Source organism: Pelobates fuscus, chromosome 13, assembly GCF_036172605.1.
Source record: "Pelobates fuscus isolate aPelFus1 chromosome 13, aPelFus1.pri, whole genome shotgun sequence".
In the NCBI taxonomy this organism is placed as follows: Eukaryota; Metazoa; Chordata; class Amphibia; order Anura; family Pelobatidae; genus Pelobates; species Pelobates fuscus.
Window position 1 is genome coordinate 43,491,678 of NC_086329.1, and position 13,956 is coordinate 43,505,633.

The window sequence follows — 13,956 nt, forward strand, 5'->3', positions numbered from 1 at the left end:
GCAGAGAGAACTTTAATGGTGGTCTGCCATGAGTTGAGCCAGCCAGCCTGATGTGCATTCACCCCAGGCTGACATTTCAATTTATAAATTATAAAGTTGGTCCAGGTGGAACAAAATGGAGTGTTGTCCCACCCCAAGGGGATATCCTATGGTGAAACAAGGTGTTTAGGCCACTCCCCCTGAACCTCCCAGATCAAAAGAAAAATCACCTAAAAAAAAAATCACCAAGAGTGCTTCCAATTAGGGGGTAACCCTGGAACTAAACTATTGACAGTGAGAACAAAAATCCCAATGTCACCCAAAATAGTGGAATACACTGGGAGGAAGCACAAAACTATTATAAGTGGCCAAGAAAAACCTTAAACTTTATTCTCAATGCTACAAAAAATAATGGTCCACTTAAAAAGAAAATATAAATGGTATTAAAAGAGGGGTATAAGAGGTGGGTGGTGTCCACCTCTGGACAGATAGGCAAGAGGGTATTTACAAAGAGAGGTAGAAGGTCTGCATCCTTAAATTAGGTTCATCCAAACATTCTCTGTACACTGTGTCCCAAAACACCAGAGAGGGAACCAGGAGGTTGCAAAAGATAAAGGTACTACAAATTCTGCATTAATAAAAAAATCTCTCGCTGTCCTTATATACCTCACCACCGCACAGAGCTAATGCCTACCTGAACCAGTAACCCTGAACACTCAAAACAAAAATTCAAACGTGCATAGTGCTACCCAAGTGACATTCCAATTTCCAATGAGACCAGCCTGTTTTGAGTTTTTTTTTAGTGACACAAGTACCCTGATACTGGGGTGCCCACCTAAAGGTTTTTCTTTTCAATGGAGATGTGTACAATAGTGGTTTTAGCAGTATTTGTTGTAAATGATGTGCTATCTTAGTGTCCACTCTGTTTTGTTGCATCCCTTAAAGTGAGATGACACCGATTTTATTTTTTTTAAATTATTTTCTACTTAGCACAAATCTCTAAATTATTTTCGCTTCTAAATTTAAGGGGATAACGTTGTAATTTTTTATTTTTTTTTAAATAAATTATTGTCTTATCATAATATCATAATGTATTGGTGTTTGTGTTTAGTGTGCACATATGAGTCAGAACTAACCCTTGCTCTATGGAGACAGCCATCTTGCCTGACCTTTAAAAGCTGTAAAAGTAAGTGTGAGAGTGTGTGTTAAAGGGACACTATAGTCACCAGAACAACTACAGCTTAATGTAGTTGTTCTGGTGAGTATAATAGCTCCCTTCAGGCATTTTCATGCAAACACTGCCTTTGCAGAGAAAAGGCAGTGTTTACATTGCTCCTAGGGACACCTCCAAGTGGCCACTCCTCTAATGGCCACTGGAGGGGCTTCTTGGCTCAGTGCTTCACAGTAGGCAGCCTTGCCGTTCAGCCTCCCCACGCTCTGCATGGGGACTCTGAATATTTCTCATAGAGATGCATGTCTATGAGTAGGTGCTGATTGGCCACAATGGCATTTGGCCCCGCCCCCTTGCCGATTATAGCCAATCCAATGCTTTCCCCATGGAAAAGCATTGGATTGGCTAAACATCGTCAGTTTTGATGATGTCACCAAAGGGGCGGGGTCAGCGCCAGTGAACCTGTGGAGAGCTGAAAATAAGGTGTTTTAACCCATTCTAAGGGGGCAAGCCACCTAAATGGTGGGTTTTCACTATAGGGTCAGGAATACATGTTTGTGTTCCTGACCCTGTAGTGATCCTTTAAAGTAACACTCTTGGCACCATAATCACTGCAGCTTGCTGTTGTGGTTTTGATGTGAGGAGAGCTCTGGCTCCATCCCATAGTAAAATGTCAAGCTATACTAAAATGTTCTGGCAACCTACCTGGGTATTACTGGACACACATCCCTTACAACGATCTTCTCCAGTAAGAGAATCTGGATTGCTCTATAGAGCAATGTATAGTATATGGTGTCAAATTCCTATTAAGAAAAATGTTGAGTTAACTAAAAAAAGATCTTTTAAATAAATTTTACTTTTAATGGAATTGATAAAATTCAGAGACTTTTGAAACTGTTAAAGATAGCTATATTTTGCCACACCTTGCTAGCACTAAATCCTATATTTGGATGTGTTAATGTAGTATGTGTTGTATGTATTTTAACCACAAGATGTCACTAGAGAACTCTGTTTATTTGTTTGCCTAAACTTTATACTGTATATATATATTTTTTATGATCTTCTTAAAGACACTCTTTAACATCAAAAATACATTTATTTTTAATGTTCGTGTTTTTAGTAGATTTAGATTAGGGAACCTCTTTTAAAATAATATCTAGCCATTTTAACTTGCCTTTTAACAAGCGCTGAGCAGTCTCCACTGGGCAGCTGCTTCTCCTTTTCTGTGATCATATGTCCTCTGGTCCAATCGCATACTTTTCATAGAGTAATGTTAGGGATCTACTGGTTATGCACGACAATCACCTCTATTAGTTTATTGACTTTTTTTCCCATTGAAAAGCATAAACTCTAATGCTTCTCTTCGAGAATTCGCAACATGCTGTGGTGTCGTGCTGTGTGTGGTTACACTGAATGCAAAGACTTTACATTTTTTAACGTCTTCACTCAGCAATGCCTCTTATAGCTGTCATTCTGACCGACACACTTAAAATGTAAACATTGCTGTTTCCCTGAAAAGGCATTGCCACACAAATGGGGAAAGTGACTAGACAATCAAACCACTTTATTAAGATGATGGGGTTTTGGTGCTTAAAGTGTCCCTTTAACATGTTTTGCTGAATTGAGCAATACATTTTGGATAAAGAATGAGAAGTTCGGAAATTAGTTCTTTTTTTTTTTAAGTTCTTTTTTTTGTTTTTTTTTAAAGATGGCTCGTGGAACTCATGTTGTAGAAAAAAATAGTAAATTAGCATCGTCAAAGGTTTTTATAGACCTAGAATCCTTATGAAAACACACATGGACTGCATTGAATGTTCAGTGCATTTGCGGTGCAGTCAAGATTTGTCATAGGAGTTTTGCCAAACTGCGGCAAAAGGTGACGCTTTGAACAACATCACCCTTATATTTCCCATCAGACATAACTTGCGGTGTCTGATGTAAGTAGGCATCTTAGCTCGCTCTATACAGTAGATGCCTTTTGTTATCTCAATGTGCTTGCACGTGATGCTCTGTGGCTACCTTTTTGGTTCTGCCATACACCCAGGGTGAGAGTATACCAGTGTTGTGGGTCCTGGCAGATGATGTCCACAGGAGCTGAGAATAGAGAGGCCAAAGTTAGAGACCTTTAAGTAACTATATCTCCAGTTCTCTCTGCTCCTGGCAATGCCTTGCAAGTGAACATGTCGTCTTTGTTGTGTGTGACGTTTGCAAAAAATGGAAAGATTACACAAAATTGACAGTGATACTTTAAAATCAACCAGTGAAGTCATGCGCTTGGTAGTTATGCATATTCACATTCATTATCGGAGTATATTTTAGCATCTCCAATGATAATCTGGAGACTATGGAGTTGGGTAGTAGCATGCATACCTGTAGGATATAATTGACAATTAGCGCAAGAAAAATGTGTTTTTATTTAGCAGGTTTTGTTTAGAAAATAAATAAATAAGTACATGTAGTTTTTATTTTTTTACACTTGGTAATTTTAGTTATACGTAAAGTAGAGCATAGTTTTAGGGTTGTGATTTTCTTGCAATGGGCAAAGCTTAAAGGGACTCTCCGGTGCCAGGAAAACAAACCGTTTTCCTGGCACTGCAGGTCCCCTCTCCCCTTCAGTGACTTGCCTGTATCCAGCTTCGATGTCCCTCGGCGCTGGGTAAGGCTCCGCCTATGCTCCTCTCCCGCGGACGTCAGCCGGTGGGGGGAGATCTATTGTGCATGCGCGGCCGCCGGCAGTGGAGACCTAATGCGCATGCCGCACAAGTGCATTAGACCTACCCAAAATGCTTTCAATGCTTTCCTATGGGGAGTTCAGCAATGCTGGAGGTCCTCACATAGCGTGAGGACGTCCAGCGACACTATAGCACACGGAATGTGTTCTATACATACGGAAGTGCCCTCTAGTGGTTGTCTAGTTTATGAAAACTGCAATAATTACACTTGCAGGGTTAAGGGTAGTGGGAGTTGGCACCCAGACCACTCCAATGGGCAGAAGTGGTCTGGGTGCCTGGAGTGTCCCTTTAAGCAAAGTTTCATTCTAGTTACATAGCTAATTTATCCACCATCCATTCGTCAAAAGAATCCCACAGAAGGGCAAACTGCAGACATCATGGGCAGGAGGACAATAATACCTACACCTAGGTATTGAGATCTGATACAAGGAAGGAAACAATAATTGGGGAAGTATATTAAAAAAGACATGACAGAGCTGCTTTAAGTTTTTCTAGTTGTCTCATTTAAGAGGGAAACACTAATTGTTTTTTTCTGTTTATGTTGCATGGAAGTAACATAGTACCCGCGCTCAGAATTAGTTAATAACATATCTGTAGCTTTACATTTCAAATTGCATTAACTAGAATGCATATAAAAAGTGAAGGATATCTTGAGGGGGGGAGGGGGAACGTTTTTTGTTTTTTCTCTTCTCACTATAGTGTTTTGTTTTGCTTTTATTTGTGGTCCTAAACAGTCAAAACCACGGTTACATGAACTTTTTGTTACATTTATCAGGAATGCACTTACGGTATGTATCATTAGTGCTCTTATCAGATTGATGGAACTTGATAAGTGTCTTAATGGATACTCATATGTAGTTTGCCATTTTTTTTTTTTTTTTTTTTTGGTCATATACAATTTTATAACCTTTGTGAACTGTATTGTGTTTTTGATGTAGAAAAATAGTGCATATCCTTTATGGCATCAGATAACCCAGGAAAAAAAGACAAATAGGAACCCTTGTAAAAAAAATAAATAATGATAAACAAAAATCTATATTTCCAACTGATCTGGTATCTTTATATTTTTTCCTTTTTTCAGATTGAAGTGGATTCCATGATATCGTTACTACCAAAGACCTCCGGTAATTATTGAAGCTGAGATGTAAATGCAATGGCATATTTTAAAGGGGTGATCTAGAGTGTATTTAACATTTGTTTTTTGTAAATTTAATTTTATTAATGCAACACAATAAGTCATTCATGTAAAATCACAATCATGGCACAGCAGTAAGATAGCATCTTGCACAGAGCATGATTGAAGATTAACTTTTTTGTTACAAGTTACCTAACAGAAGATAACATAAGTATATGGAGAGTCATTTGGTTTTGTTTAATAAAGGTAGCAACAACAAGCATGAAAAAATGTAAGGGTTATTTCAGGCGAAATCCTATAGGGAATTCCTAATGCTAGCATGGCCATTGGCGCGCATGTGCATTAGTTCTCCCCCGCTGACTGCTGTCTGCAGGGGGAGGAGTGTGGGCGGAGCCTGACCCGGTGCTGGTTTCAGGTAAGTGACTGAAAATGTTTTAATGTTTGTTTTGCAACATATTTCAGTCTTTTCATATATTGTCAATCTTGATCCTCCCATCCCTGTTTTTACAGCTGTAGAGTTCCACTAAAAAGAGTTAGTGAAACCTGTACAGCTCTGCTTTCGTGTGTAAACAAGGGTCTCAAACGGTTACGTTTAGGGGGTGGGGGGGGAATCTCAAACCCCCACTAGTGGTTTGCCATTTCTTATAGAAAACTCTGGGAGAGAGGTATGTGTTTCAGTTTAGTTGACTTAATATTGTCTGATCAGATTCATTGTGCTAGAAATGGATGATTTTTAAATGGCCTTAATATGCATTTTTGTTACAATATTAATAATGGAAATGCAACCGGTAAGTTTTGTTCTTAAAAGGCTCACCCAGTTATTTTGAGTGACTGAGCTATATTAAAGTTTATAGTATGTCACTGTCTGCACAATCTCACTTTCTACCAAGAGCTATGTGGTCATTTAACTCTGTATTTTCAATGATCTACGAGCCTCTCCAGAATTTTTATTTGAAAAATTAGTTGAATTTTTTTTAAGGCAAATCAAAGTTTTGATGCAACCATGCTCCTCTTCTTAAGGGTGGGGTGGAAATGCATGGTGTTTCTTTCAAATCTTGATGTCCACTAATAAAATCAGCTTTTTCTGCATTGAAATAAAGAGCACACATTTTTTATTGTGGTTTTGGAGCTGTCATTCTCTAACCAGTTCTGGACAAGCCTTATCACTTCAGTTGTACGTTTGCCATGATTGTATGTGGCAAGAAGTTTAACATCTATAAATCACAGTCATATCATTATCATTCTGTTTCCATAATAAACCAGTACTGCTCTTGATTTCATTTCCATGTGAAACCACACACACCAGTATCATATCATCATATTCTGTGTATACAGGTCACGATTGCTGTGTGACCCAACACGCAGAACTATATTAACCCAAACCACGTATACTGGACCTTAGAATGGCTGGACTTAACATAAAAGAGAATGGTCAAATAACAAGCCAGGGTCGAGGATACAGAATGAGACCGTACAAATAAACTAGCCAAGGGTCAGGATACCAGAAGTAGGGAAAGTCAAAAACTTAAACTAAAGACAGAAAATATACCAAGAACGCGCTCTCTGACAACCAACAAGTGGAAACCACGACAGGGCACTGAGAAAAGGCATTACAGGGTTTAAATATGCCTCTCAGTGCTGCGATTGGTTAGTACATGGCATTTGACCCCAAAACGTGCGTGAACGTCACACATGCCGGCGCTATCTTTACTGTGGGCAATGCGCCCTTTTACAGTAAGAATGGGATCGCAGCGACCAGGGTTCCATTAGAGCGCTGCACCAGCCGGGACCCGTTTTCTGGGAGGATCCAGGTAAGTTAAACTTTCCTTTTTCGGTGCGGCTGTGCCGATCAGGAACTTACTTTTATCTGAAGTATCGGCGCAGCCGCACCGATCAGGCGCATTCGCGTCAATACAAAACCCCTGCGCTGGGACAATGCACTGTTAATATGATGTTGTTAAGCAAAGGGCAGAACAGCTACAGAACACAATAGTAAATGCAGTGATTTTATTCTCTGTATTCAGATAATTTTGTTTTCACATACAGGGGTAACTCTGGGTGAGTTTGTCAGAATGATGATCCAAAAGAAAGCAGCACAGATGAGTATTGGGGATGAAAGACAGATCTTCCAAGTATTTGATGCCCATTGTAAGTATTTTATTTCCTTTTTCATTAACTATGTACATGTTTAGAGCAACCCCTGCTTCAGGGCAGGCCAACAACCTCCTTTATTACATATCTTCAGATGAATGGTGACCCCTACTAAAAAAAGAAAAAAAACAAGCTTACCATTTATTAATTTTATGACCTCATCAGGAGTTTTCTGACCCTGTAGTGTTACACTATTTAACCCGCATTAAAGCTAGTAAAAACTCACCTTATTTCCAGTGCTGTGCTGGTCTGCCAACGCTGACTCCACTCCCAATCTGCCTCCTTGCCTGACATAACAGAATTGATGATCTCAGCCAATCACAATGCTGTCCCATAGGAAAGCATTTGATTGGCTGAGATCGTCAATTCTAAGATCTCAACCAAAAAGACGGGCCTGGGGCCATGTCATGATTCCCTTTTATTCCAGAAGTTTGGTCCTTAAGGGGTTAAATGTAGGGATAAGAAGACATTAGTCCTGTTATATGCTGGGTTCTGTATTGTACGCCCACAGTTCTAAATATTAAAGAAGCACTATAGGGTCAGGAACACAAACATGTATTCCTGACCCTATAGGGTTAAAACTACCATCTAGCCCACTGGTCCCCTCATGCCTCCCTAAATTAGTAAAATCTTACTTGTATTCAAGCCTGAAGATGCAGGCAGATCAGGGGCAGAGCCAGCACAATTCAAATACAGCCCTGGCCAATCAGCATCTAATCAGAGAGCTTAATTAAATCAGTGAATCTCTATGAGGAAAGTTCAGTGTCTGCATGCAGAGGGAGGAGACACTGAATGTTTGGATGCATTTTATCTCTAACAGCCATCTGAGGAGTGGCCAGTGAAGTTATCACTAGGCTGTAATGTAAACACTTAATTTTCTCTGAAAAGACAGTGTTTACAGCAAAAATATTCTACTACTCACCAGAACAAATTCAATAAGCTGTAGTTGTTCTGGTGACTTTAGTGTCTCTTTAAGGCGGCAATAAGGGTGAACTAAAAAACAAATATACAGTTGAAGAGTTAGAGTCGAATCAAGACTGCTTCCAAATATCTGTTACGAAACCAAAGTATAAGCTATGTTTATGTGGAAATTTTAAAGAGAAGATACATATCCATGTGTTAAGTGTGAAGAATTCTATTAAATTAAAATAACTTTAGGAAAGGTGTGTGTGTGTGTCTGTATATGTATGTGTATGTGTGTGTGTGTGTGTGTGTGTATGTATATATGTATATATGTATATATGTATATATATATATATATATATATATATATATATATATATATATATATATATATATATATTCTGTACCTACCACAAGTGAAACATAATTTTACTTTCTGGACAGGTCGTGGGTATCTGACAATTGAAGATTTTAAACGTGCGTTCAGACATGTGGCCCCTCACTTAAGTGAACAAACTGTTCTTGAGGCTTTCAGGTAAGTGTCTTGTGACTGAGATATTGAAACATAGACTGTGCCAACGGGTAGGTACTCATTGGCATATCTAGCCTCTATTGAAGGAATCTAATACTTGGTTTACTTATTAATGTTTCTCAATATACCTAAATATATTTTGTGGGGTGGACATCAGTTGTTTTGATTTGGTGACTAAATAAGACCATTGTTACATCTTGTTGATGTTGCTGAGTGTTCACTAATCAGTGCCAGTATTGTGCCCATTGCTTTGTCTTGCAGCGCATTGAGCATACTTCTGCTCAACAATGGGTTAACTAAAGCAGTACTAATACCAAACAAACAGACCTGCAAGATGTTCGGTGATGAGTTCATGTCTCTAACTTTGCTGAAAATCTAATCCCTGGTATCTAGACTTTGTTTATTGAGTTATTCTGTCCACTGTATAAATTATGATGTAAATCTATCAAATAAAGATGTTTTTATTTTTTTTTTCTCCAGAAAACACACATAGTTAATTACAGTTACATTTTAAACAAATAGCTTTGAAAAATATTGAATTAGCTACCCGCATTTGTATGTGCCTACTTTTTCATAGTTTGGAAGAAAAGAGTACGGTAAATACAAATAATATTTCTTTATTTACACGTCCTTTGAGGGCCACTGACATGTTGACTACTTGGTCTAAAGATTTTACAGATCCATTGTGTAACTAGCACATTATGCACGAACTAAAACATATGATTTATTGCTTTGAAAATTGGTGTGAGATCGTCATGTAAACCGTCTAACTGCTTTGAAACTGGATCAGTAAAAATCTACCAGCTATTCATTTACATGTTATTGTTTGAGACGGCTAACCTTTGTCTATTTGGCAACACTGAAAGGGAAAGAAGAAATTCCTTAAAGCCAAATCCTGCTAACAATACAATTAATTCGGCCACATAATGAAGAGACAGTAGGCAGACTTAAGGTGCTGGAGATCCTCCTTGTTTCTGTCAACCCTATCAGTCTGACAAACAAACATTAGATGGGCTGCACCCATAGCCTCCATAATCTCTAAACTGTAGTGGTTATGGTGTTTTCAGTTTCCATTCAATGTGTGTGTTTGTTATTATTATTATTATTATTGCAATTTATATAGCGCCAACAGATTCCGTAGCGCTTTACAATATTAAGAAGGGGATTTAACTATAAATAGGACAATTACAAATAAACTTACAGGAACTATAGGTTGAAGAGGACCCTGCTCGATTGAGCTTACATTCTATAGGAGGTGGGGTGTAAAACACATTAGGACAGGAATTTGCAATCAAATAAGGTGGACTGCCCTTTAGGAGAGGGCAAGAGACAGGTATGTGAGGTATTGGTTAGTCTTGAAGCCCATAAGCTTTCCTAAAGAGATGGGTTTTAAGGCACTTCTTAAAAGATGCAAGACTAGGGGAGAGTCTGATGGCGGTAGGCAGGCTATTCCATAGGAAGGGAGCTGCCCGCGAGAAGTCCTGCAAGCGCGAGTTGGCCGTACGAGTGCAGACAACGGACAGGAGGTGGTCACGGGCAGAGCGGAGAGACCGATAAGGGACATACCTATGGATCTGTGAGGAGATATAAGAGGGGCTAGAGTTGTTCAGTGCTTTATAGGTGTGAGTAAGTACCTTGAATTGACTCCTATAGCATACAGGAAGCCAATGTAAGGACTGGCAGAGGGGTGAGGTGTGAGAGAAACGACTAGAGAGGAAAATCAGTCTAGCAGCAGCGTTCATTACGGACTGTAGGGGTGCAGTACGGCTTTTGGGAAGACCAATCAGGAGAGGGTTACAGTAATCCATGCGGGAAATTACTAGAGCATGGACAAGCTCCTTAGTAGTATCTGGTGCAAGAAAGGGGCGGATGCGGGCTATGTTTTTAAGATGAAATCTACAGGATTTGACAACATGCTGGATGTGAGGCTCAAAGGTGAGACCAGAATCAAGTATGACGCCAAGACAGCGCGCTTGCAAGGATGGACTGATGTTGGTACCACAAACTTGAAGGGAGAGCGAAAGAGGAGGATCAGTATTAGGAGGAGGAAAGACAAGGAGCTCAGTTTTTGAGAGATTGAGTTTCAGAAAGCGGGAGGACATCCAGTCAGAGATGGAAGAAAGGCAAGCAGTGACACGTTGCAGGACGGCAGGGGAGAGGTCCGGGGAGGAGAGATATAGCTGGGTGTCATCAGCGTACAGGTGGTAGTGGAATCCAAAAGAGGTAATAAGTTTGCCAAGAGAGGCAGTATAAAGAGAAAATAGAAGGGGACCAAGGACGGAGCCTTGGGGGACTCCAACTGAGACAGGGCGAGGGGAGGAGGTATCATTAGAGAAGGAGACACTGAATGAGCGTTGGGAGAGATAAGAGGAAAACCACGAGAGGACAGAGTCACAGAGACCAAGCGATTGAAGAGTTTGAAGAAGGAGAGCATGATCAACGGTGTCAAAGGCCGCTGAGAGGTCAAGAAGAATTAGTATGGAGAAGTGGCCTTTGGATTTAGCTGCGATTAGGTCGTTAGTGACTTTGATAAGGGCAGTCTCTGTAGAGTGGAGAGGGCGGAAGCCAGATTGAAGGGGGTCAAGGAGAGAGTTGGAATTGAGGAAATGAGACACACGGGTAAAGACAAGTCTTTCCAGAAGCTTTGAGGAAAAAGGGAGCAGGGATATGGGACGGTAGTTAGAGAGGGTGGATGGGTCGAGGGATGGTTTTTTTAGTATAGGTACTACAGTGGCATGTTTAAGGTCAGCAGGGACGATGCCAGAAGAGAGCGAGCAGTTGAAGATGTGTGTTAGAGAAGGCACGAGACAAGTGGAGAGAGATCTGATAAGGTGAGATGGGACAGGATCGAGCGGGCAAGTGGTGGGGCGAGAGGAGCAAAGAAGAGCAGCCACCTCTTGGTCAGTAGCTGGGGAGAATGTCTGAAGGGTAGGAAAGGCATGATCTATGTGTGATTGAATAACAGAGAGGCAAGGAGGGGAGAATTCTTTCCTTAGCTGTTCAATCTTGTCAGTGAAGTAACATGCAAAGTTATCAGAAGTAAGGTTAGTTTTGGGGGTGGCCACAGCAGGGCGAAGAAGAGAATTAAAGGTGTCAAAGAGACGCCTGGGGTTGCGGGAACATGAACTAATGAGAGAGGAAAAATAGGACTGTTTGGCAAGGGCAAGGGCTGCACTGTATGAACACAATATGAATCTATAATGGAGAAAGTCTGATTGGGTACGCGACTTCCTCCAGGAGCGTTCAGCACAACGGGAGCATCTTTGCAGGTAGCGCGTTGATTTAGTTTGTGGTGAGAAAGCATTTTCATCTGTTGAGGATAAGATTGGATGATTGGCTAAACTATCAGGCTTGGTTGCCAAAGTGGGAATTATTGTGAATTGAAAGTTGAAAGGCACACTATAGGCACCCAGACCACTTATTAAAGTTATCTGGGTGCATTGCCTCTCTCCCCCTGCTTATAATTATTGAGAAACTGCAATAATACCTTGCAAGGTTAACTCCACTTTTTGTGGATGTCTTGAAGATGTGTTCTATAAGACAGCCACTAGAGGCACTTCTGGGTCGTTAGGCAACTTTCGGTCGCCTAACTGACCCTGGACGTACTCACGCTATGCATGAGGACATCCACCGTCAGCTAAAACTCAATAAGAAAGCATTGATTCAATGCCTTCCTACAAAGTTATCCTAATGCGATCGTTGCGCAAGCGCATTAAGTGCCCAATGTCGAAGGGTGGAGCGAAGGGACATTGGCGCTGAATTCAGGTAAGTGACAATAGAGTTGTTAACCCTTTATGCACTGCGGGCATGGGGGGGGGACGTGTAAAAAAGGGCAGCAGTACAGGTTAAGAATACAATTTTGTATCCCTAGCCTATAGTTTCCCTTTAAGGCTTAACTGGTCAAAATGGAAGCATAGTTGACTTGGAGAATGTTTCCAGCTCAGCTACTTTTGTCTTTGTATTTGAAATGAACTTTGAATTTCCAACAGGTTTTAACAGTAAGGATATGAATATCTCACAGATTCTTATTGTACTGGAGTTCATGGCAAATGTGCATCTATCTTTGCATTCTCCGTGTGCACTGTACAGCATTCACGCGGATAAGCAGCGGATGCACCCTTTAGTAGTTTGAAAACATGAAAGAAGTTACTCGCACAAGTTAAAGGGATACTGGATGGTGACATTTAACCCCTTAAGGACACCTGGCATGTGTGACATGTCATGATTCCCTTTTATTCCAGAAGTTTGCTCCTGAAGGGGTTAAACCACTTTTTAATAAGATGTATAGCTGGTGCAATAAAAAAAATGCATATAATAGATCCCACATAAGATGAGGGGAACTGCTGAATAAGCTTAAAAGCATATAGTTACTAAAGCTGTGTGCCTTACACACAACTTGTACAGAGCTATCTCTTCCTCTGGACAGATCATGGACATTCTAGCAGGAAGTAACAGTTTTTCTTTGTTATGAGAGTGACAGTGGGCAGGCGTATATCTCTAGCAGTTTTTGCAAATCAAGGAAGTTACAAGCCACCTTTTGTAAGGGAGATGGATTACTCTGCATCATAACCTTTGCAATGGTGCAAAGTTTTCATAGTGTTTACAGTGACACTTTTACAAGCCGAGTAAATGAAATGTCTTGCGTCTGGGTCTGCTCGTAGATTATACAGTTTCCATCAGACATTTGAGCGCTGCAGATAAATGTTTGCAACACTTTTTTTTTTTTTTTAAACAATTGAACGTTGAAAACATTCTTGACTATATTTCAAAGTCTGTTTTTATCAATCTTTTTAATGCGTTTTTCTAAACATTTTAATGACCTATTTTTTTTTTCTTTTCTACGGGATTGTCATTGAAATATCATGAACTGTAAACCACAAACTGAGGCAAAAAAAAGCCAATGGCTAAGATGAAGAGTTTTTTTTCTAAGTCCTCTGCTTTTACCTAAATTTTTGCAATCGTGTTTTCCATTCACTACAATACAGTATTTATTGAATAACCTCCTGTATAAACTACTCCTATAAAAGATCTCTGTATCAGGACTTTAGTGTCTGTTATCTCGTTTTGATGTAGATTAATTTAGAAATAAACAAATATGTTTAAATGTCTATCTGTTCCTGTCCAAATCTGAGATGATTAAATTGCGTATACGCAGAAGTAAGCTCACACTGACACATGGAGTTCAGGTTAAAAGCACTTCAGAAAATTTAATACAATCTGGTTGGAAAACAGTTGTGCAGATCTTTTTAAAAGCAAAATGACATCATCATTGAATATCAGATAATAACAAATAAACATCATTAATTGGATTAAACATTATGTGACTAACTTCGTGTCCACCCACCAATATTAT

General features: G+C 39.9%; 1 protein-coding gene across 1 annotated transcript in view; it reads left to right on the plus strand.

Annotated features, from left to right (window-relative positions):
• Positions 1 to 13,956, plus strand: part of EFCAB11 (EF-hand calcium binding domain 11) — a 65,019-nt gene that overhangs the window by 3,984 nt on the left and 47,079 nt on the right. Inside the window, exons 3-5 of the mRNA XM_063438900.1 lie at positions 4,964 to 5,006; positions 7,064 to 7,165; positions 8,516 to 8,606. Of these exons, the coding sequence (XP_063294970.1) occupies positions 4,964 to 5,006; positions 7,064 to 7,165; positions 8,516 to 8,606 (236 nt within the window). The remainder of the gene's footprint in view (positions 1 to 4,963; positions 5,007 to 7,063; positions 7,166 to 8,515; positions 8,607 to 13,956) is intronic.